Here is a 25,456-nt window from a genome sequence, read left to right as displayed (position 1 = left end):
TGGTACTGGAGCTTGAGCTGGGGCACTATCCCTTTCACTTTTCCCTTCAAGGCTGGTACTCCACTACTTGAACTACAGCTCTATTTCCGGCCTTTTGCTGGTTAACTGGAGAAAAGTCTCACCGATTTTCTTGCCCGGCCTGGCTTTGAACCATGATTCCCTTCTGGGTAGCTAGGTTCACAAGGGTGAGCCATCGGGGCCCTGCTAATATGTTCTAAATAGCAGTTCTGGTCCCAGCTCACCCAGAAAGCATTAAATGCGTAACAGGTTGTCTGTGGCTGAGGGGTGTTGGGACGTGAGAGTGGGAAGGAGTCTCAGGCCCCCGCAAGGCTGCAGACCTGATGGAACACACACAAAATGTTTTGGGAAACATCTTAACGTGCTGCTGTTGTTTAATAGTAGAGGGAATCCGAAGTCTGGCCCCGTCCTGCTGGTTTTTCATCTGGAAAGGAAGGAATCCAGGGTGGGGGGGCGCTCCTAGGGTGTTGACGGGTGGTAATCTGATCCTAGCTATCGAGCTCTCCCCGCCGGCTCGCAGTGGAGCGAACCCGAGCTACTTGGGATTTCGTCCCTGAGAAGCCTTGGGCATGGCAGGGACGGGCCGGAGCCCCTCCTCCCGTGGGCGGAGTCCCGACGGCCACGGGAGCGGAGCCTGCCCGAGGGACTCAGTGCGCCACTGGCTCTGGTGCGAGGGGCCTGGACGTCGTGTGGCTCGGGTAAGATCCGAGTACGGAGTGGGAAGGGGGCGGGGGCAGCTTCAGGCGTGGGCGCCCGGGCACTCGGGAGCTTGCGGCGGCTGGCCAGGGACTTCGGGGCCAGCCAGGTTTCCCGAGCGGGGGCTCCCCAGCCTTTGATCATCGCGGGCCTGACCGGCCTGGCAGGGCGTGCCAGCAGGTGGGCTGCCCGTCCGGGGCCTGGCAGGCTCCAGGCTTGCAGCTCCGCCGGGGCCAGAAGCTTTGTGACCTTGTGTGCTGGCCTTTCCGGTTCTCCATTCGCGGGCACCTGCTCCTCGCGCCCCGCGTCCCCGCCGCACCTGAATATCTTGGGGGAATACCCACGATCTAGACGAAGAAATCGCGAAGGAAGCTCCAGGGTTAAGGCCAACCAACCCATGTGATCCCCACCCTTCTCTTCCGCCCAGATCTGGGTCTAAATTTAGAACGGGACGAAGCTTTATTTCTTTGGATCAGCTTGGGCCTTAGTCTCCTTAGAACCTGAAGGTTAGCTTTTAAAAATACATACATATAGATGTATGTATGTATGCATGTGTGTATATGTGTAGTTTTTAATATACTTTTTCTTGCCTTGTGATGTTCAGGCGCACCACGGTTACGCCGTTTCATCTCGTTTTCTTTTCAGCAAAACCGTAGGCTTGCCTCCCAGAGCAGCAGCTGTCGGGGAGAGATGAGATGGTTCTGGCAAAAGACGCCTATGGTAATGAGGAGAACCGTTAATCATTCAGGCATTCCGGAACCCCGCTGCAGTTGTTTAGGTTTGCACTGGGGTCAGTTTCTCTTGGTCCACTTGAGAAGAACTGAGAAGACCCGCAAACTTCAGCTGAGGGAGGAGGGAGTGGGGGTGATGGTAACATTTGTCCAAACGTGGAGACTGTGGGATGTTTCTTTAGGCCAGGCAGGCCAAGAGTGAGATCCCATACTAAAAACCAAACATATCCAGGGGAAAGTGGAAGTTTTTCTCAAACGTTGCTCTAAGGAAAACATCTCATTTTACCCAGTGGTCTGGAAGAGAAAGGAGAAAATTTTAAATACAGGAAGAGAGAGAGGGGGGGGGGGCTGGTAAAATGGATTTTAGGGTGAGAGTGTTTAGAGGAGAGGGTTTCTTCAGACAGCCAGGGAACACGTTGCCAAGAGGCTTTGGTAGGGAAAACTGGCAGATCTTGAGAGTTCTGGGTTGGCAGTCAGCCCCAGGCCTTGGGTGGCTGGGAGGGGCTCTTCCATTGTGATGGAGGGGTCTTTGTCTCCATCTGCTGATGCAGTTGTTACTATGAATTGTGTTGATGTACTTGCTATAGCAGGTGGGGCTAAGGATACCAGGCCCTCAGACATTGCTTCCAGTGGGTTATGGTAAGCTGTTTACATGTCAACAACCCCTGAGATACAGAAGCAAGATGCATCCCTGGTAGCTTTTCCACTATCCTGTTGCCTTCAGACAGGTAATTTCACTCTCCTGGACTTCCATTGGTTTCCTATAAAATGAAGATATTAAGGTTTTATTTTGAAGGACATGTCTAGCCTTGAAGTTCATCAGCCCAAGCAGTAATTTTATATTCACAGATATGTGTGAATCCTGCTGTTAAAAATTCTTGGAACCAAGTGGTGGTGGCTTACACCTATAATCCCAGCTATTCTGGAATATGAGATCTGAGGATCGTGGTTCCTAGCCAGACCTGGCGGAAAAGTCTATGAGACTCATCTCTAATCAGCAAAAAGCCAGAACTAGAGCTTTGGCTCAAGTGGTAGAATGACAACCTTGATTGAAAAGGACAATGCAAGGTTCTGAGTTAAAGCCTGAGTATTCACACAACACACAACACACACACACACACACACACCTTGGAGTATAGCTCAATGGTAGTAAGATTGCACAATGCCTGAGTTGTTCAGCACCACAAAATATTAAAACAAATGAAAAATTGAATTCAAGAGGTCTACCCACCATGCCAGATGCTGGTAGTTCATGCCTATAATCCTAACTGCTTGGGGTGCTGAGATTGGGAAGAAGATCATAGTTCCACTTCTTTGCAATAAGATTACTATATTAGGTTTGGCTTTTGTTTTTGAGACTAGGTCAAACCCATTCTGGTCCTAAACTCCGGGGTTCAAATGTTCTTCCCATCTCAGGTAGCAAATGTACCATTATGTTTGACTCATATTTGTTTTTCTGCTGTCCAACATATCACCACAAATTTACCAGTTTAAGATAACATATATTAGAGTTCCATCATCCCTGCAGAGTCTAACAAGTGTCTCACTGGGCTTTATAGCCAAGATGGGAGGCTGGGTTTCTTTTTGAAGGCTCTGTCTCCTTGCTCATTGAGGCACTGGCAACACACAGTCCTTGTGACTGAAAGACCAAGCTCGGGTTTCCTTGTGAGATATCACTTGAGGATCATTCTTACATTCTAGAGGCCACTTGTATTTCTTGGTTCATGTCTCCTGTCTTCAGAAATAGTGACATGGGTTTGTCTCACCTTTCAAGAGCCCTGCCTCTCCCCTCTTCCTTATGTCAAGATCACCTAGCATAGAATCTGACCCCTACTACATACATGTTAGCACAGAAACAAGGACTTGCCTTTGGTGACACATTGCTGTGGCCTAATCACAGGAACCCTGAAAAATAGAAGATACTCCTAATTATTTCATTAGCACTAACTGCTCCTTTTGCAGACCTGCTGGGAAAGATGCTTTCAATCCTGTCAAAAGTAGCCTGTTGGCCTGTACTCCTGTAATCCCAAGCCTGCTGTCCACCTGCTCCCAGTGCCCTCATAAATTACTGCTGTTGATATGGTAGGAAGGTAATGGTCAAGGCTGAATATACGCACTAGAAAGTTCCTCAACTCCACTATTAAATATTTCATGTGCTAAGTGCTTTCTGCTCAAGTTTTCCTGAGTTTTATATATATATGGAACATTAATTATATTTACACATAATACATATATATTATGACATTGTTACTTATAACAATAATAATCTGTGTAAAATGTACTATAACGTATTATATGTAATATCACATATTGGTTATATTACATATATATACTTAAGCAGACAGCTTTTTTTTTAATACTGCTTGCCATTTTTATTGAGACCAAATCATACAACTTTAATTATTATATACACATAATTTCAAACTGTGATTCAAAGCAAGCCCAAGGCAAGAAGTCTGTGAGACACTTTTTTCCAATTAATGACCAAAAAGATGCTAGAGCACCAGACTAAGAACAAATGGTCATGCACAGCTTCCAGTCCCTAGTTAAAATCCCTGGAATGCCCTTCCCTGCCCTCCTTTCATGTGTATGTATGTATGCATGTATGTACGTACATACGTATATTTATGTATGCATATAAATGTGTATATATATGTATATATATATACTATTTAAAGTCAAGCAGATAGGTTTTAATGGATGTTTGGGAGGATTGAGTTTTGGATAGACGGAACCATGTTTTTGTTCTCCTAAGGCAATGGATTATAGGCTCACACCATAATTTCTCCCCAAATATTCAAAATATTTACTACCTAAAATGTTTTCAGCAACGTGATTAAAAAAGAATTTGTATTAGAAAATCACATTTTCATTTTTTAGCTTCCCCTGGTATCTTAGGTGGATGGAAATGAATAATAGTCTGGATTGGTTCTGTCTTTTAGAGACAGCTGAGTTGACTTTGGTGACTTGAATAGGAATTGGTAAATTAGGCGTTTTTAATGACTTAGTCAGAACCAGGTGCTGGTGTCTCAAAGCCTGTAATCCAAGCAATTTAGGAAGCTGAGAGCTGAGAATTGAGGTTCCAGGCTGGCCATGGCAGGGAAGTCCATAACATTCTTACTGCAGTTAACCACCAAACAGCCGGAAGTGGAACTGAGAATCAAGTAATAGTATGTTAGCTGTCAGTGAAAATGCTCAGGAACAGGACCCAAGCCCCAGTACTGGCACAAAACCAAATACACACAATAAAAGATTGTAACAGGGCTGAGAATGTGGCTTAGTGGTAGAGGGTTTGTCTAGCATGCATGAAGCTCTGGGTTTGATTCCTCAGCACCACATACACAGAAAAAGCCAGAAGGGGCGCTGTGGCTCAAGTGGTAGAGTGCTAGCCTTGAGCCAAAAGCAGCCAGGGACAGTGCTCAGGCCCAGAATCCAAGCCCCAGGACTGGCAAGAAAGAAAAGAAAAGAAAGAAAGAAAGAAAGAAAGAAGAAAGAAAGAAAGAAAGAAAGAAAGAAAGAAAGAAAGAAAGAAAGAAAGAAAGAAAGAAAGAAAGAAAGAAAGAAAGAAAGAAAGAAAGAAAGAAAGAAAGAAAGAAAGAAAGAAAGAAAGAAAGAAAGAAAGAAAGAAAGAAAGAAAGAAAGAAAGAAAGAAAGAAAGAAAGAAAGAAAGAAAGAAAGAAAGAAAGAAAGAAAGAAAGAAAGAAAGAAAAACTACCCTGTGACTCAACAATTCCACTCCTGGGCATTTACCCAAAAGATTACAAACCAGGATACAGTAAAGCAGATGGCCTTTTTTTTTTTTATGCTAAAGGCTAGTGATCCTCAGATCATGATCCTCACTTCTCAGCTTCTTGAGTAGCTAAGATGAGCCACCAGCTCCCACTGGTGTATATGGTGTATCTTTGACATTATTATTATGGAATCATTTTCTTGTCAAATTCCCAAGAAAAATGATTGACCGCATAGGAACTGAGGAAGTGGGTTTTTGTGGGGGTTTTTTTGGTGAATTTACATGGACTTCGGTGAGTTTATTCTTTTACATTCATAAAGATAATTTTTTTTAATACCTTCCTCTCCCAATCACCTCTTCCTTTTTTACCTCAAAACTTACCTTTGGCATAAAGAGTTAAGTGTTGCTTAATTGGGGCAGGTGGGGGATAGGAGGGTGGGAGGGGATGAGTTCAAAGATTGTAACACTTTGTGAGGTAAGGGGAAGCCAGCCTGATCCCCGGACTCTTCTCTACAAATTACAACAGAAGTATTTAGATGGCCCATTTGGACAAGCTGGGCAGGGCAAGGTAATGCAGGGTGGGGTTGTTGTTACTGGAAGGGGATATGTGGAGAAGACAGTTATTTCACTTCTCTGAGGCAAAACAAGACAAAAGCATATGTTTTGTGTGGTGGACACAAGAGATAATTCTTTTTTTTTTTTTTTTTTTTTTTTTTGCCTGTCCTGGGGCTTGAACTCTGGGCATGGGCGTTGTCTTTGAGTTTTTGTTCAAGGCTAGCACTCTACCACTTGAGTCACAGTTCCACTTCTGGCTTTTTCTGAGTAGTTTATTGGAGATGAGAGTCTCACAGACTCTTCCTGGGCTGGCTTTGAACCGTGATCCTCAGTTCTCAGCCTCCTGAGTAGCTAGGATTACAGGTGTGAGCCAATAGTACCTGGCTGAGAGACACTTCTAATATTCCTTACCACAAGGGACCAGTTCACAGAAGGGAACAGTGAGGAGTCAACATTTTTTTTAATACATTTTAAGGAAAGGGGAAACTGTCCAAAATGTTCCCATGAGGTCTGTTTGTAGATGAACTGAAGTATTTACTGAATTTATAAAGTTCAGAAAAAAAGTGACTCATAAAATCTTGCTTGTGTTGTTAGTTTAGCTCAGTAAGATCACACTGGCACTCCAAAAGATAACAATCTTGTCACAATGGTTCATGATAGGATGAGTGAGATCATGGGGTTTTCTCTTGTCATCTGTGGGACCCTTTCTGCAGCATCTCTGTTGTCTGGAAATTTCCAGCTGTTAGCGCGCATTGTACATCTCAGCAAGCTGATGCCACATTGGCACCTGGCTTGTAATGGAGCAGAAAGGAGTTGGCAAGAGCATTGTCTAGGATGATCCACACATCCTCTTCTGTCTTTGGAAACTGCATAGGGAAAAAACACCCTCCTTCCTCCCTCTGTAATCTCCCTCGATTTGAAAACATTACATGTCTCAGATATACTTTTCAAATAGCTCTGGTTCCTTCAACATGTCCTTCAACAGGAGACCTGGTTTCCACAGCTATTCATTTTGCTGTCCATATAAAAGAGAAAAAAAAGTAGAAATGGGGTACCTTAATTAAAATCATTTCAGGTCTGAGCCCAAGACTTCTATCTCTTATGTGTGTGAGTAGCTTGTGAACATGTGCCAATACTGGGGCTTCAACTCAGGGCCTTGAGCTCTCACTTGGCTTTTTTGTTCAAGGCTGTTCTATCACTTGAGCCACATTCCCAGCACAGCTTTTTGCTGGTTAATTGGAGATAGCCTTCTGTGCTGTGCTGGTTTTTCTCATGGCCACCTAACTCTTTAGCATGGAACTGTACAGTCAAACAGCTCATCTCCCTGTCATTGAACTGTATGCCACTAACTTTTGTTGTACTTGTATAACCTTGACTTTTTTATTGCTGTGTTGAATAAGTGGTTTGTTTTTTTTTCTAATAAGAAATTTAGAGTCCAGCTAATGAGTCACCCAGAATGAAATCTTCCCTAAGACTAAGTCTGGCTTAGTATGTTCACTCACCCACATGGTATGTTACAATGAGCTCACTTGTGTTACTCTATGGGTGTTAGGCACAGTGACTTAGGGCTGTTTCCAATAATTCAGTCTACCCCTCCTTAAAGGACAAAGATGTGGTGCTGTTTATCTTCTTTGAGGATTACTAGTAAGTAGTACATTCTTTGCAAGAACTAAATATCTTTGAGAACCACAGCAGTATTATGAGAATAGTCATTGGGCAAACTCCCTGTCACCAACAAGGCCTGATATGTTTAGAAAGGGCATTGCTGGCACTCCCTTGGTGTTGGACCCGGGTAACTGCAACCGTTGTCAGGCGAGTGAACCAATGCATACTTTGAGGAATGCCATTACTGGGAGGAAGAAAGCTAATACAGAAGTTTGTCCACTACAAAAGTTTGCTGCTTCAAAGAGAGTTTACATATCTATGGCTGAGCTATTTCCTAGCTATTGTTTGCTCAGGACTTTGACTAGCTTCATTCATCTAGAAGAGACTACCCTGAATTCTTGGGAGGAGACTTTGCTATTCACTGAGAAGAGACTGCCCTGAATTCTTTTTTTTTTTTTTTTGGCCAGTCCTGGGCCTTGGACTCAGGGCCTGAGCACTGTCCCTGGCTTCTTTTTGCTCAAGGCTAGCACTCTGCCACTTGAGCCACAGCGCCACTTCTGGCCGTTTTCTGTATATGTGGTGCTGGGGAATCGAACCCAGGGCCTCATGTATACGAGGCAAGCTCTCTTGCCACTAGGCCATATCCCCAGCCCTGCCCTGAATTCTTGAGAGGAGACTTTGCTAATTGCTGAGAAGAGACTACCCTGAATTCTTGGGAGGAGAATTTGCTATTCACTGAGAAGAGACTGCCCTGAATTACAGTAAAGGGACTTTGCTATTTATGAAGGAGAGGCTGTCCTATTTATATTGAGAATCTACCACTAAAGGCAGCTGGTCAAACCAGTCTCCTCAGGGAGGCTTTGTATGGGGGAAGGGGAGATTCTCCTGACAAAGAGTGGCACCCTTTGGCCCGCAGACACAAAGAAACTCCTCACTGGGAATATGTTCCCAAGGGCCTGCGAGGCTAAGTCTTCCACTTGGTCAGAGAAATTAATTCTCCCACACCTTGGTATGTCTGACTTCACAAAATGCATTTGTGGGATCATTTTTCATCTTACAAAATTGTTACTAAGTAGTTGTACAAAAGGTGGTTACAATTTTATCTACTGTCAAGTCATTTTTTTCAAAACATTTAAAATGGAGGGTGTTTTAGACACAAGGGTGTTTTTGTGTTGTTTTTTCTTTCAAATTCTGAAGCAGACTTAACCAAAAGATAAATGACACAGGACTATTGCAAAGGAAACATTTGTAGTGCAGGTTTTCTGTATATTTCTGATTAGAAAAGTAATCATGGGTTTGTGATAGACTATTTAAGGGGAGGATAGCAAAAGGTCAGGGAAAAAAAATCCTAAAACTCGCTGAAGTTTAATTGCTATTCATTCTTGAGGGTATTTACAAAATACCTTAAACACAATCAACTGTTCAGTTTTTGTACTCCTCCCCTGTATGAACGTATTCTGGGAAACTCATGTTTGTTGTGGTGAGCAAAGTCTTTTGATCCAAAACTTGGCTTTGTCACACTAGTTATTTCCTCTGCCAACTTAGACCTTCTGTAGTGTGTTGTTTGTTTTTGTTTGATCAGTTGTGGGGCTTAAACTCAGTGATTGGGTGCTGTCCTTGAGCTTTTTTTACTTCAGGCTAGGCTCTACCACTTTGAGCCACAGCTCAACTTGTGGTTTTCTTGTGGTTCATTGGAAAGTCTCATGATTTTCCTGCCTAGGCTGGCTTTGAACCATGATCCTCACATCTCAGTCTCCTGAGTAGCTAGGATTATAGGCATGAACCACCAGCGCCTGGCTTTTTCTTTTCTGAGACTAGGGCTTGAATTCAGAGCCTCACACTCTTTAGTATTTTTTTTTTTTTGCCAGTCGTGGGCCTTGGACTCAGGGTCTGAGCACTGTCCCTGGCTTCTTGCCGCTCAAGGCTAGCACTCTGCCACCTGAGCCACAGCGCCCCTTCTGGCCATTTTCCATATATGTGGTGCTGGGAAATCGAACCGACTGCTTCATGTGTAGGAGGCAAGCGCGCTTGCCACTAGGCCATATTCCCAGCCCCAGAGCCTCACACTCTTGCTGGGCTTTTTCCACTCTGATGCGAGTACCACTTAAATTATTACTCCACTTCCAGCCTTTTGCTAACTCATATTTGTCTGCTGTCTCAGAATCATGTCAGATCCCAGCCTTATCAGGGAGAATCAGCTTCTTGACTGCCAGCCAGTCTTAGCTGATGCTATGACTTGATGCTCCCACTCTCACCCAGAAAGCTGAGGGCTGCCTTATGTTTATCTTACTTTCTCACCTGCTACCCACGGGCTTCCCCCCATTCCCATCCCTGTTCTTTCCCTGCCCAGTTTCTTCCTTGTTCATCATTTCAGAATTTCTCAGTAATACCAACAGTGGGCAGGCATCATGTCTTGCAGTATGCATCACTGTTTCTACACTTGCTCACTGAAGAATGGAGGTCACAAAGGAACACCTAGCAAGAAAGTAGCAGAGCCAGAGTGATTCAAGACCTTGTTCAGAGGCCTCCACATTAGATTCAGAAGCCAGTGCCCTTCCTTGCATGGCAGTCTGTGCAGCTCATTGCTTTGTTCTGCCAGTTCTTTCCCATTTGCTTCACCATGTCATCACAGATCCCTACTGGGAAGAGATCTAGTCTTTTATCACCATGTTGTTTAAGTCAGGGACCATCCTATGGGAAGTCTCCTTTTGAATGCCTAGCAAGAGTCAAGAGACTGCTTTCCTTCTACTTTGATGGCAATGCCTAACATAGTAGCTGTGTGTGTGTGTGTGTGTGTGTGTGTGTGTGTGTGTGTGTGTGTGTGTGTGTGTGTGTGTGTTTGGCTTGAACTCAGGGTCTTGTTTCTCTGGAGCTCTACCCCTGAGTCATGCCCAGAGCCTTCTTTGCTTTGGTTATTTTTCATGTAGGATCTCATGTTTCATGACTTCCCCCTGAGCCAGATGGATGGCAATCTTCCTGTTTATTCTTCTTGTGTAGTTGGGAAGGCTGGCACAAGCCACCACATCCAGCTTGTTTGTTGTTATTTGCTATAATAAGTTCTCACTAACTTTTTTTCCCAAGTTGATCTCAAACCATGATTTTCTCTATCTTTTTCTTCCAAGTGGCTGGGATTCCAGGCATGAACTACTGTGTCCAGCAAAGAAGCTTTTGTTAACTTTCTGAAAGCTTCTGAGCACCCTGTCTGGCTATGTGGAGAGATTACAGGTCAATACTCTCCTCTTCTTGTTTCTTGCCAAACTCCTTCATGGCCCTGAGCCCTAACCTGAGTCTACAGAATCCTCCTAGTATGGGGATCAAGCAGGAGAAAGTGGGGGTGCTCTGCTTCTAAGGGAAGGTCAGGCCTTCTTTATCCTTCCCCCACACTTGCACAGGACTCAATCTTTTTCTTGTTTGGACAGTGCCAGACAATCTCCCAGATTTGGGAGATGATTCTATAGTCTCAGGGAACTCAAGTTCCCAGGTAGAGGAGGGCACGTGGCTCACTTGCTCTCCGGCCTCAACTGTGTGTCAGGCCTGAGTCCTGGCCTGTGGACTCCGAAAAGCTCTCACTTCCTTATTTCTGGATGGGCCCAGGAGTGAAGGGCAAACATAGGAGACTTCATAAGTCTGCTACCAAAAGTTTTGAACATTGGAGGGTTCTAAACCTCCCATGCTTGGTTTTATTATTGGCTGAAAGGAGGGCTTCAACCTAAAGCTTTCTTCTTGCCTGGTAACTATTGTCATTTACATAATGAGACTAATCTTTGAGGTTACCCACAACATCCCTTTCCTTCCCTAAAGTGAACAAGGCAAAGCATGTCCCTGTGACACTTGTTATAAGTGCTTGTGCTGTGCTGGATTCTTGCTTGCTGGTGCTTTCCCAACCCTCCCCCTGGGGGGGGGGCTTTATTTAGTGGCCTGGCTTGGAGAAAGAGGGAGCCCTCCAGTTCAATTTATACCTTGTAGTGGGGCCCAACGTTTAATTGATTAGTTTTAATTAATTAAAATTTCCTCTTAATTAATTTTCTTGCATCTTCATTGGGCTACACAACCTGTATGAGGAAGACAATAGGAACTGGCTACTATGAGTTGGAGCTGGCTTGAGATTTAGGTATTTTGCACTAAACCTAGTGAGCTGCAGTTGTCCACCTCAAGAAGACATGAATTTCTTCAGTAAGTATGTCTTCATGTCTTCATGCAGGAGGAAGGGACTGGCACAACCATACTGAGTGTGCTCTCTTCTGGAAATTTCCTGGTTGTCTGTGTTTCCCAAAGGCCCTCTTAGTCTCCTGTTCTCAATTTGTACATCATTCGCAAGCATATTATTAGTCCATGACGGCTCTCTGGTCCCTCCTTTCCAGGCTCTGAGACCAGACACAATGAAAAGTACAGGAGGATTTGGCCTGCTCAGCTTCCTGCTCATCCTGGCATTCCTCTCACACTCAGGTGCGTGGTCCAGTCTCTAGACATGGATATGGGTTACCTAGGTTGCCTTGGCCATCAGCTTCCTTTCTCTTAGAGATCTGGGAGACGAAGCTGATGCCACTGGCCTCAGTTTCTGCCCCAGTCCTTCTTTCAGGCCTTGCTTTGGTTCTTTTGCTTCCAGTGTGTTCTAGGCCTAAGGTTGTATAACATTTTCTGTGGGACACCTTAAGCTCATTTTGAGTTACAGGGCTGCTCTATGAACAGGGTAGGGGATTGGGAATGACCCAGTCATACCCACCATCGCTTGGAGAATCCAGTGGATGTGAGCCTTAACAGGGCCCACTGCACTCAGTCTTCTGAACTCTGTCCTGCCTAGTAGCTTCTCCTGTGCTCTAGTGATGCTAACAGGGGAAGCAGTAGCAGCTCGATACACTAAGGCTTATAGCACTGAGAGTGAATCAGCAGCATAAGCATTTTATGTGTTGGCTTGTGAGGCATCTTGCCGATCTAATGGAATCAGTCCAGATCACAAGACTAAGGTGCAAAGAGATTAAATAACTTATAAAAGAATATCTAGAAGTGGAATGCCAAAATGTGAGCCCAGCCTGATGCCAGTGTTCCTGTGTTTCATCTCTGTTCCAGGCCACCCTTCCCCTGGGCCCTTCCACCCATATCCACAACTGTTCTGGGCATCCTTCCTCAGGTTTCTGCAGAAGTTATCTGAGTCATGGTCATCATATGACTTGATTTGCTTCCGGAATTAAATGTATTCTGCTTGTGTGGTATGGTTACAGGATCCTGGCTGCTACTGGTTTATTTTATTTTATTTTATTGGACCAGGGATAGGTAGAGCAGGAAGCAGGAAAGAATTAGAAATATAATGAGCAATTTTAAAACATTGAATACGCACTCCACAGTGTGTTGTATTGGCTGCCGATGTTGTGTCAGGAATGGTGCCAAAGCTTATCTCATTTACTCTTTCCAACCCTCCTGGACTGATACAGGAGACTGTACAGAAGCAAGGGAGTAACTTGTTCTAGAGCATACTTGAACTCTTTTCTCTCTCTTTCTTTGTGCTGGTACTGGGGCTTGAACTCAGGGACTTGCATTTTCACTTGACTTTTTTTTTTTTTTAATCACCACTGGTACTCTACTACTTCAATCAAACTTCCATCTTTTTGCTGGTTAATTAGAGATAAGAGACTCTTGGATACATATACCTCAGTTGACTTCCAATCACCATTCTTAGCTCTCAGATCTCAGCCTCCAAGTAGCTACATTTATATGCCTGAGCCATTGGCACCTAGCCTGTTTCTCTCTCTCTCTCTCTCTTTTTTTTTTTTTTTTGCCAGTCCTGGGGCTTGCACTCAGGGCCAGAATCCCTGGCTTCTTCTTTTTTTTTTTTTTTTTTTTTTTTTTTGGCCAGTCCTGGGCTTGGACTCTGGGCCTGAGCACTGTCCCTGGCTTCTTTTTGCTCAAGGCTAGCACTCTGCCACTTGAGCCACAGTGCCACTTCTGGCTGTTTTCTGTATATGTGGTGCTGGGGAATCGAACCCAGGGCCTCATGTATATGAGGCAGGCACTCTTGCCACTAGGCCATATCCCCAGCCCCCTGGCTTCTTTTTGCTCAAGTCTAGTACTCTACCACTTGAGCCACAGCACCACTTCCAGATTTTTCTATATATGTGTGCTGAGGAATTGAACCCAGTACTTCATATATATAAGGCGAGCACTTTACCACTAGGCCATATTCCCAGCCCCTTCTTTCTCTTTTTGAGAAGAAAAAGTAACAAAGTCATGACTCTTTGCCCACTTCCCCTGCTCACCTCTAGTAATTCTAGTCAGGGTAGGCTTTAGTGTTGTCCACCTGTGTCACAGCATTGCACATTTTCTCAGTTCTATGCTGCACATTCCTATTGCAAAGCCCATCATTTCTTGTTTCCAGAAATCTGCTACTCTGTGACAGGTATGGGGGCAGGGCACTTAGGTCCCTGAGAATTGAGATGTGAAACATGGACATGTGTATGCATATAAAAGACCTCCTTTGCTGCTTCCTAGAACTCTGAGGGACCTTTGGGGGACTTCCATGACACAGACTAATGTGCCCTAGGTAGAAATATCTCATAGGCAGAAATGGTATTTGAAGCTTACAATTTCCTTCCTGATGCCAGGAAAGGACACCCCAGGAGCTGCTGGCTTAAACACCTTCCCTTCCCTCACCCCCTCTTAGCAGCCAGAATGTCATCATCCACAGATGCATTGCTCGTGTTTGGCTTCAGTTTATACCCACAAGTCTAGGTATGGGTTCATTATTCTTTGCAAAATCCAAGGAATCATAAATCATCCTAAAGCCAGATATCTTGATCTCACCAAAATGTGTTCTGATTCCAAAGACAAACATAGCATTCTGTGTGGGCTTGAACATTTTCCTTAGTTTTTTTTTCTTTTTTTCCCTTAAATTTCTGGAGGACATGGGTGCTCACTTGTTTCCTTAGAAGTAATTGGTTGTCTGTGAACTTGCTAGTGGGGATGGGTACTATGTCATGGTAATGGTGACTGACCATTGGGCAGCCAGGGGAGAAAAGAGCTGACCTTCCCCATTGCTCTTAGGGGTTGTGAGCTCTGTTCTCCCCATCAGAGGATTAAGTCAGTTATGGTTTTATAGGTACTTTTGTTTATTTTGTTGTTGCTCAACACATTCTGATAGGCTTTCTTCTTTCTAGGTTTTAGCCTCGTCTGCTACAGCTGTCTTGACCCAGTTTCAGACTGCAACATAAATGTGACCTGCCCACCTAACCTGGATGCATGTCTTGATGCACACTCTGGTAAGAGCACCCCTGACCCCTGTCTCCTACTTGACCCGGGATGAGAGCCTCAGAAATGTGGGCCTCTCTAATTCTCCTTCAACTAGTATGCAGCAGGTAATAGCTACCATTTAGTTAGTTCCAGCTGTGTGTTAGACGCTTCCCGTGTGTGTGTGTGTGTGTGTGTGTGTGTGTGTGTGTGTGTCTGTGTGTGTGTGTCTGTGTGAGCTCAAGCCTTGTGGTTGCTAGGCAGATGCTTCACCACTTGAACCAGGCCATCAGCCCATTTCTGTATATTAAAAAAATTTAGTCCTTCTCACCTACCTCCTGGTGGTCTTTTCCTATATGGCAAAAAAAAAAAAAGGGAAAAAGAAAGAAAGAAAATCCAGAGGCTCTGATCCTAGTCAGGTCATTCATTTAGTATTTGAACCTGAAAATATGATTGCCTAACTTGTGTTTCTAACAGTGACACTTCTGTCTCCCAAATTTCTCAGGGCCTGAATTAAAGGGCTAGGGATGTAAAGATAAAGGACATGTATATAAAAAAAAAATGATGACAGCAACCTGTGTGGCTGGCTCAAATGACTCTATTTTGGTCTTATTCCATGGGGCATCTAGTACTTATAGGGGCCTAAAGAGACTCCAGCTCAGAAGACAAGGCAAAGGTAAGAAGGCTAAAGGTAGAGGGAATCCTGCCTCCATCAAGAACCACTATTAACTCACTGTAAATGAGGAAGTAGATCTATGTCTAGATCTTCTTTCTATCTCTCACATTTCAGTTTCTTATCTGAATTGTTAGACTTTAAAAAATAGTTAATGTAAACAATAATAAAGCAGCCCTATCAGGATGACTAAAATCCAGAACACTGACAACATCAGATGCTGTTAAAGATGTGGCAGGACAGGAAGTGTCATTTATTACTACTAGTTATGTAAGATGGCATGTTGGGTGACAATTAGCGCTCCTTATCTGTGGGTTTCAACCTAGCAGCTCTTTTTTTTTTTTTTAGGTTTGAGGTTATTTTATTATTTTTTTTAAAGCAAATGTTCTTATTTTTAATGGTAGGGAAATATAAACAATACAAATACATATAATATAAAAAATATATACAATACAAAGCTTATCATTTTATACCTCTCTCTCTCTCTCTCTCTCTCTCTCTCTCTCTCTCTCTCTCTGCAGTTCTGGGGTCTGAATTCAGGGATTTACACCTGCAAAGCAGATGCTCTACCCTTGAGTCACTCTTCAAGTCCTTTTTTTTTTTTTTTGGCCAGTCCTGGGGCTTGGCCTCAGGGCCTGAGCACTGTCCCTGGCTTCTTTTTGCTCAAGGCTAGCACTCTGCCACTTGAGCCACAGCGCCACTTCTGGCCATTTTCTGTATATGTGGTGCTGGGAAATCGAACCCAGGGCCTCATGTATATGAGGCAGGCACTCTTGCCACTAGGCCATATCCCCAGCCCTCTTCAAGTCTTTTGACTCGACTATTTTTTGAGATTGGGTCTTGATCTTCCCCTAGGTTGTCCTGGACATCCATCTTCCTTTTACACTTCCTGCCATAGCTAAGTTGACCTGCACATACCACCATGCCGGGCTTTTTCTGTTGAGATGAGTTCTCATGAACTTTGCCTAAGCTGGCCTGGAACCTCAATTCACGTGACCTCAGCTTCTCCTATGGCTGGATCATAGGCACATACCATCACTGCCTGGCTTATAGATTGACATAGGGTTTCACTAACATTTTGCCCAGGCTGGCCTCAGACCTCAATTCTCTGGATCTTTTTTTTTTTTTTTTGTAATTTATTTATTATTTAAACACAATTTTTTTGACAAGGTGTTGTGCAAAAAGGGTACAGTTACATAGTAGGGCAGTGTGTACATTTCTTGTGATATCTTACACCCTGTTTTTCTTTCCCTTCTCTAGGTCAGGTAGACATACATACAATACACAATGTACCAAGAACATATACAGTAGCCATGTGGCCTACGCCCAAGAAAATTCGCCTAGGGCTTTAAATATAATGTCGATATTAGACAATATGTCGACAGTAGTCTTATATGAACGTACATACATAGCTTTTGAGCTATTGTATTCCACTGAGAGGTCAATTTTTGACCTTTATATGTTGAGTAGTTGTTTGGTATTAGATACATACTGTTGGGTCGCTGCCCCAATCCTGTGGGAAATACCATTTGACAAGCAGTTTTTGGTTTCACAGACCTGGTCTCTACTGTCTCTCCATCACCCCTTATTAACAGTCATATATCAGGGAGATCATGCCCCTTTGTTTTCTGTGTTCTAGGCTTGTCTTGCTCAACATTATTTGTTCAAGTTCTTACCACTTCCCTGCGAAAAACAATATTTCACCATTCCTAATCGCTATGTAGTATTCCATTGTGTATAGGTACCATATTTTTTGGATCCATTCATCTGTGGAGGGGCATCTGGGTTGTTTCCATATTTTGGCTATTGTGAATTGTGCAGTGATAAACATGGAAGTACAAATGTCTTTTTAATATCTTGGGACCTGCTGTTCAGGATAGATGCCTAGGAGTGGTATGGCTGGGTCATAGGGTAGATCTATATTGAGCTTTTTGAGAAACGTTCATACTGTTCTCCAAAGTGGTTGTACTAATTTGCACTCCCACCAACAATGGAGAAGGGTTCCTCTTTCCCTGCACCCCCTCCAGCATTTGTTGTTGCCTGAGTTCAGAGTATAGGCCATTCTAACTGGAGTGAGGTAGTTTCTCAGGGTTGTTTTTATTTGCATTTCCTTTACTACCAGGGATGTTGAATATCTCCTCATATGTTTCTTTGCCATTTTTATTTCTTCTCTTGTGAAGTCTCTCTTTAGCTCTTTTGCCCATTTCCTAATTGGTTTATTGGGCTTGGAGGGGCTTAGTTTTTTGAGTTCTCTGTAGATGACAGATATTAGGCCTTTGTCTGTTGCTGTGCTGGTCCTTTCCCATATGGTTGGCTGTCTTTCTATTTTGGTGGCTATGTCCTTAGCTGTGCAGAAACTTTTTAATTTGTAGTAGTCCCATTTGTCGAGTCTCTCCCCTATTGATTGTGCCTCTGGGACTCTATTCAGGAAGTTCCTTCCTGTGCCTATAAGTTCTAGCGTCTTTCCTACTCTGTCCTTCAGTAGTTTCAAGGATTCAGGTCTGATATTGAGGTCCTTGGTCCATTTTGAGTTGATCTTGGTGCATGGTGATAGGCTTGGGTCTACTTTGAGTTTTCTGCATATGGCTGCCCAGTTCTCCCAGCACCAGTAGTTGAAGAGGCTAAGTTTATTCCATTGTATGTCTTTAGCTCCTTTGTCGAATATCAGCTGACTATAAGAGTGCGGTTTTATTTCTGGATCTTCAATTCTAATCCATTGGTCTTCCGGTCTGTTTTTATACCAATACCATGCTGTTTTTGTTATGATGGCCCTGTAGTAGAGCTTGAAGTCTGGTATTGTGATACCTCCTGCACTGCTTTTTTTGCCTAGAATTGCTTTTGCTATTCTAGGTCTTTTGCTGTTCCATATGAATTTATGGATTGCTTTCTCTATTTCAGTGAAGAATGTGACTGGGATTTTGATAGGGATTGCATTTAATTTGTATAACAATTTGGGCAATATGGCCATTTTCACTATATTGATTCTGCCTACCCATGAGCATGGGAGGTCTTTCCATCTCCTTGTGTCTTCTTTGATTTCCCTTATTAGATTTTTATAGTTCTCATTAAATAGGTTCGTCACGTCCTTGGTTAGGTTGATCCCTAGGTACTTTATTCTTTTTTTGGCTACTGTAAATGGAATTGATTCCATAATTTCCTTTTCTGTTTGTACATTGCTGGTGTACAGAAAAGCTGCTGACTTTTGTGGATTGATTTTGTATCCTGCTACTTTGCCAAAATGGTTTATTAGGTGTAGGAGTTTGGGGACTGAGTTTTTTGGGTCCTTCAGATATAAGATCATGTCGTCTGCGAACAGGGATAACTTGATTTCTTCCTTGCCGATGTGGATCCCTTTGATGTCCTCCTCTTGCCTTATTGCTATGGCTAGGGATTCCAGCACTATGTTGAAAAGAAGTGGGGAGAGTGGGCATCCTTGTCTTGTTCCTGAGTTTAGGGGGAATGATTTAAGTTTCTCTCCATTTAATATGATATTAGCAGTTGGTCTGTTGTATATGGCTTTTATTGTTTTGAGGAATGTTCCATCTCTTCCTGTTCTCTCCAGAGCTTTTAATAAGTATGGATGTTGTATTTTGTCAAAGGCTTTTTGGGCATCGACTGAGATAACAATGTGATTCTTGATTTTAGTTCTGTTTATGTGGTGAATTACATTGATTGATTTACGGATGTTGAACCATCCTTGTGACTGTGGGATGAAGCCTACTTGGTCATGATGTGTAATTTTCTTGATCAGTTTCTGGATCCTGCTAGCTAATATTTTATTGAGGAGCTTTACGTCTGTGTTCATTAGTGATATTGGTCTGTAGTTCTCTTTTTTTGTTGGGTCTTTGCCTGGTTTGGGAACGAGTATGATATTAGCTTCATAGAATGAGTTTGGGATTTCTCCCTCTGTTTCTATTTCGCGGACGAGTTTGAGGAGTATTGGTATTAGCTCCTCACTAAAGGTTTTATAGAATTTGTTGGTGAATCCATCTGGGCCTGGGCTTTTCTTTTTTGGGAGGTTCTTGATTACCTCCTGTATCTCACTGTAAGTTATTGGTTTATTTAGTTGATTTATTTCTTCTTGGTTCAGTTTGGGCAGTTTGTACTTCTCTAAGAATTGATCCATTTCTGTAAAATTATTGTTTTTTGCTGAGTAGAGGTTTTGGAAATAGTTCCTTATGATTGTTTGAATATCGTGTGTACTTGTAATTTTTCTGGTGGAGTCCCTGATTTTACGTATATGTGTCTCTTCTCTTCTTTTTTTTGTAAGTCTTGCGAGGGGTCTGTCAATTTTATTTATTTTCTCAAAGAACCAGCTTTTAGTCTTATTTATTTGTTGAGTGGTCTTTCTATTTTCAATCAGATTTATCTCTTCTTTAATCTTTGTGATCTCTCTCCTCCTAGTCATTTTAGACGATCATTTCTTGTTTCTCCAGTTGCTTTAGTTTCATCGTGAGGTTATTCACCTGCTCTGCTTCCATTCTTTTAATGTGAGTGCTGAGGGCAATGATCTTGCCCCTCAGTACTGCCTTAGCTGTGTCCCATAGGTTTCTTTGTGATGTATTTTCATTATCATTGTGGCTTATGAATTCATTGATTTCATCTTTAATTTGGTCTGTGGCCCAAGTGTTGGATAACAGTGTGGGGTTTAGCCTCCAAGAATGTGTATAGCCTCTGTGGTAACCGTTGTTATTGAGGGTTACCTTTAATCCACTGTGGTCAGATATAATACACGGGATGACGTCAATACTTTTGTATTTGCTGAGGTTCTTTGTGTGGGCTATGGCATGGTCTATTTTGCGTATGATCCATGGGCTGCTGAGAAGAAGGTGTATTGGGTCTCTGTACGGTGGGAGATTCTATATAGATCTGTCAGATCCATTTGGGATATGGTGTTACTTAGGTCCTCAGCTCCCTTGCTGATCCTCTGGGTGTTGGATCTGTCTCTTGGAGAGAGTGGGGTATTAGAGTCCCACTATGATTGTGTTTGGGTCTATCTTGTTCTGTAGTTCTGTGAGAATTTGCTTGACATATGTAGGGCCTCTTTTGTTCGGTGAGTATACATTTATCACCGTGATGTCTTGATTCTGGACTTTTCCTTTTATTAAAATGTAGTGTCCTTCTATGTCTTTTTGAGTTGATTTTAATGAAAAGTCCAGCTTGTCTGAGATCAGGATGGCTACACCTGCCATTTTGGTAGGTGTGTTTGCTTGGAAGATCTTGCTCCATCCTTTCATTCGGAGTCTGTTTTTGTCCCTTGCTGTAAGGTGGGTCTCTTGTAGACAACAGATGGCAACTTTTTGTTTGTGGATCCATTCTGCCAGTCTGCTCCTCTTTATCGGAGAGTTTATACCGTTTATATTCAAAGAGATCAGGGATAAGAGTGTTTTTTTCTCCTTCCATTTTCTTGTAGGGCTGTTTTTCCTCTTTTTTTTTTTTCTTGTCTTTAGTGAGCTGCTCTTTCTGTTGGGCTCTGGCTATTGTAGTTTCTTTCTGTTTCTGTCTGTGTGTCCTGTACAATTTCTGTTGGATGGGATTCCCCTCTTAGAATTCGCTGTAGGGCTGTTTTTTTATTCACATACTCCTTTAGATCCTCTTTGCTATGGAAAGATCTGGTTTTCCCCTCAAATATGAACTCCAACTTCACTGGATATTTTATTCTAGGTTGGCACTTGTTGGCCTGTAGAACTTGGATGGTGTTCTTCCACTCTCTTCATGTGTGGTAGGTTTGTATGGAGAGATCTGCTGTTATTCAGATCCTCTTCCCATTGTAGTAAATTTCTTTCTTCGCTTTGGCTGCATTCAAGATTTGATCTTTATTCTTGAGATCTGAAGTCTTGAATATTATGTGCCTTGGTGTGGCTTTTCTGGGGTCTGGCCTGCCAGGTGTCCTATAGGCTTCAGTTACCTGGATGGGGTTCCTTGTGAGATTGGGGAAGTTTTCTGCAATAACTTTATTGAAAATATGTTGAAGCCCTCTGCTCTGATATTCAGCTCCTTCTATTCCAATTATGCGCAGATTATATCTCTTGTCTTTGTCCACTAGCTCCTGGATTAGTCTGCCTTGAAGCTTCACCGTTTCTTGGAGTGTGGTAATTTTCTGGTTCTTCTCGGCTGCATCATCGTCCAAGAAAGAGATTCTATATTCCATATGGTCAATTCTTTGTGCTGTGGATTCAATTGCGGAGTTTATGGATGTCAGAGAGCTATTTATGGTTGTCAGATCAGCTCTGATTGTGGAAATTTCTTCCTTTAAAGAGTTGTATTTTAAATCTATTTTTTCATGCATTTCACTTCTCATGATGTTAAGGTCTTCTTTAGTGTAGGTTTGCATTATATCCATTTTTGCTTCTATTTCTTTCTTGGCTTCCTGGGTGTCCTTCAAGACTTCCACTCTAAACTCCTGGAATTGTTTTCTGATTTCGTTTCTGAAGCTTTCCATCATTTCTGCTAACATGGCCTCAGTTGATTTTTTTATTCTCCATCTCCTCTTCAGTCATGCTGCTTTTTGGAGCTGGCGAGTTGGCTTGCCCTTTGATGAACTGTGTTATATTTATTTGTGATTTGTGCATCTGGAGATCTGTGGGTGGCTTCCCTGGTTTAGTTTTGTGTTGGCTCCCGCTGGTCCGTCAGTGGGAGCCTTGTGTCCTGGTGTCCTGGCTCTGGGTTTGGGTTTGGCTGTTGAACCTTGCTGCCCAATGGGTGAGCGTGCCCTTCTCGGTTGTTGCCGGGGTGGTCACCCTCACTGCACTTGGGGGTGGGTAGGTTCTGTGTCTTTCTCTGTGGGACAATGTCCTGCTGCTGTGTTGTGCTGACCCTAGCGTGCCCCTGGTGGGGGTTTGCTGGTCGCTGATTCAGCATGGCGTGGAGGCTTTTCTTTGGTTCTTTTTTCCACTCTGTATCTTGGTCAGAGGAGCTCACCTCTCAGGCAGTTCGCCCTCCTGTGTAGACCCCTCCGGGCCGGTGTTGTTGAGGGGCAGCCCACCCACTTGTGCAAAATGCGCCAAACTGAGAGGCCACGGCTGCTGGAGAGCTCTGCCCTCCTGTGTAGGTGCACCTACCAGAGTGGGCGCAGTCGCTGGGGCCCTGCCCTCCTGTGCGACGTGCGCCCACGACAGCGGGCGCTACTGCTGTGGCCCTGCCCACCTGTGCGGGGTACGCCTACCAGAGTGAGCCCTGGGTTGTTGGGGTGTGCTTGCACCCTCCCGCGAGTCCGCTGTGGGGGGAGATATGTGTGGGCCCAGTGGGATCAAGTGTCCGGGCGTGGGTTAGCGCCTTCAGACTGCACCTCCGCTGCGAGGGGGCGCATGATCAGGCCCAGATGTCCCTGCTGGGCTGGTATTGCCCACCAACGCCTGTGACTTTAGTTGAAAAAGTCCGCAAGGCCCAGGCACCTTGGGTGGGGCTTGCAATGCCTGCCATCCCCAGGCCTCTGTTGGGAAGGGGGCAGGGCCTGTGCAGCTGGTTCAGGCTCCTCTGCTGCCTTGGCGCTGCTCCGCCCCTCCCTGCTAATTCCTGTGTCTTCCCAGAGCCTGATGGGACTTTGCCGCCTGATTTGGGGGTTCTTTGTTCCCTCGGGGTGGGGAGGGGGAGGGAGTTCTAGCTTCTTTGTAGGGTTTGGGTCTCTGATAGTTGGTCTCCCGTTGGGGGACGGGGCAATGGGGAACTCACTGGTCCTGGATTGTGTGTGTGTCCTGTGCCGCCGTTGGTCCTTCGGGGGTGAAGTGCTGTGGTGTGGTGAAAGGTCATGGTGGTGGCCCTAGCTCTCCCCTTCTGCACCGCTCAGTTCCCCCAATGCTCACGTCCGATCCCAGCCATGCGGTCCCAAACTTCCCGTCGCTGTCGTCTGTCTTGGTCCGCTCTCCCCTTGGGGTCCGTGGAGTCCTGCTGTCTGGACTCTGCACTCCTGGTGTGAGTTTTTGGCAGTTGGTCTGCCATTCGCCGGGTCCCCTTTCCCAGCCTGGCCCTGTTCGGGCCAGGGTCAGCTGGTGGGGGGAGGGTACCCGGAGATTCTCCAGCTCAGTGCAGGTTATAGGCTCTTCTTTTTTTGCCCCTTTTTGTTTCCTGCATTTCTCCACTGCTTCTGGATGCTGGTTTTGCTAGGTTCTTGATGGGGTGTTAGGTGCTGGAGTTCCCAGCTCGCTATTCAGTTGGAGCGAATTGGGGTGCCTCCCTACTGTGGCGCCGCCATCTTCCTCTAACCTAGCAACTCTTGATACAGGAGAAGTATATAGGTTGCTTACAAATGCCATTGTATTTCAGGGACCTAAGGTACTTGGGCCTCCTCAGATCTTGGTGTCCTCAACAGATCCTGAAGACAATCCCCTGTGGATATCAAGGGGTGACTATAGGTAGTCTGGCCTTTCAGTATGGCCGATATTAACTGAGCATCTATATCCTTCTCCAGTTCTGACTCAGGCTAGCCTAGAAGAGGCAGAGTGCAGAGCACCTGATTCAAATGCACAACGGGAAATCACTTGAGCCACATTTTCCCACTGCTCTATGTAGGATAGGAATACTTAGCCTTTGTGGTCACTCAGGGGCAATTAGAAGAGAGAATGAGTATGACAGTGCTATGGAAAGTCTAGAAGAGAGAGGATGTTGAAAGGAGCCTTTGATGGCAATGACCAGTGACCATTCTGTGATGGTCTTGTGAATGAGGACCACTTTTAGGGATGCATGTGGACAGTGAGAGACTGTTGATGTAGGTAAATTTGAGCCAACTCTTTCAAAACTGTGGGGCTGGGCACCAGTGGCTCACATTTGTAATCCTTAGCTACTCAAGAGGCTGTAATCTGAAGATCGTGGTTCAAAGCTAGCCCAGGCATAAAAGTCCATGAGCTTTTTTTTCCTGCAACTAACCACCAAAAAAGCTGGAAATCAAACTGTAGCTCAAGTGGTAGAGTGCCAGCCTTGAGTAAAAAGCTAAGAGACAGTGCCTCAGGTCCTAAGCTTGAGCTCCTGGCACATTAATTAATCAATTAATTAATTAATGGCCCAAACTGGATCATATTGAACAAGGTATACTAAGCTCAAAAGCCGCGGGGCTGGGGATATAGCCTAGTGGCAAGAGTGCCTGCCTCGGATACACGAGGCCCTAGGTTCGATTCCCCAGCACCACATATACAGAAAACGGCCAGAAGCGGCGCTGTGGCTCAAGTGGCAGAGTGCTAGCCTTGAGCGGGAAGAAGCCAGGGACAGTGCTCAGGCCCTGAGTCCAAGGCCCAGGACTGGCCAAAAAAAAAAAAAAAAAAAAAAAGCCAAAATATTGCATGTTTTTGCTCATTCATGGAATCCATATCTAAAATAATAACAATGATGATGGATGATGAATGTGAAAGGAGTGTCTGAGAAGATAACAAGAAAGGAAAAGATACTAAGGGGTAAAGAAGATCTCAGATACACACACACACACACACACACACACACACATGACTGGCTCTAGTGAGACTGGTTTTGTGGGAAAGTTTCATTTAGAGGTATGTCATCCCATCTCTTCACAATCGCCTGGCTGACTTCTTGCCATGACCTCTCTCCTTCCCTGGGAGAAGTCCTAAGAAGTAGAATGAAAGGTCCAAGGAGACACAAAGCTTTGCCCACATGATTTCTTACTGCTGTGTGTCTCTCCACAGGGCATCGAACCTATCGCCACTGTTGGGCAATGCAGGATTGTACTTTCCAATTCATTTCCAGCCGGCTAGGAGAGCCTGAGATCCAGTACAGATGCTGCCAGCAAGACAACTGTAATCACAAAAGCAAACACAAACTTACTGGAGCAGCTGCCACCATATCGGGGAAGCTGGCATTGTTGGTGACCCCATTAGTGGCAGCAATGTGGAACCTTTATCTCTAATGCAATAGCAGAGAAGGGATCTACTAAACTCCTCCACTTTCCCATTTTCTTATCTTCCCATTTTCTTACTGCTGCAAACCAAAGCCTTTATTGTTTTCCAACTGGATGTTGTTGACAAAGAATAAAATTATCTTGCATACCTTGGATAAGAGAAAGGGATCTGAGAGACTTGAAAGACCCTGTCCTGTGTTCAGAAAAGGCCTCCTGAGAGAGATGGATAGGAGTGAAGATATAGGGATAACCTGATAATACTTCTCTTCATCCGCTACTCTTTCCCTGATTCCTTGAGTGTAAATACTATGATTGGTATTTGGGAGAGTGGATAGACTGAACATTCTTTCCAATATCTTTGGTCACATGAAACTTTTTTACTAGAT

General features: G+C 44.2%; 1 protein-coding gene across 1 annotated transcript; it reads left to right on the top strand.

The window, feature by feature from the left end:
* Nucleotides 1-587: 587 nt before the first annotated feature.
* Nucleotides 588-25,228, top strand: Cd59 (CD59 molecule (CD59 blood group)). Its single transcript, XM_048361308.1, has 5 exons — nucleotides 588-716; nucleotides 1,360-1,434; nucleotides 11,697-11,781; nucleotides 14,484-14,585; nucleotides 24,859-25,228. Exons 1-5 carry the CDS (start codon nucleotides 588-590, stop codon nucleotides 25,077-25,079), a joined length of 612 nt encoding a protein of 203 aa, XP_048217265.1. The 3' UTR covers nucleotides 25,080-25,228.
* The last annotated feature ends 228 nt before the right edge of the window (nucleotides 25,229-25,456 follow it).

Source organism: Perognathus longimembris, chromosome 13, assembly GCF_023159225.1.
Source record: "Perognathus longimembris pacificus isolate PPM17 chromosome 13, ASM2315922v1, whole genome shotgun sequence".
Lineage (NCBI taxonomy): Eukaryota > Metazoa > Chordata > Mammalia > Rodentia > Heteromyidae > Perognathus > Perognathus longimembris.
The sequence above is the reverse complement of the archived record's forward strand: the minus strand, read 5'-3'. Positions and strand labels throughout refer to the sequence as shown.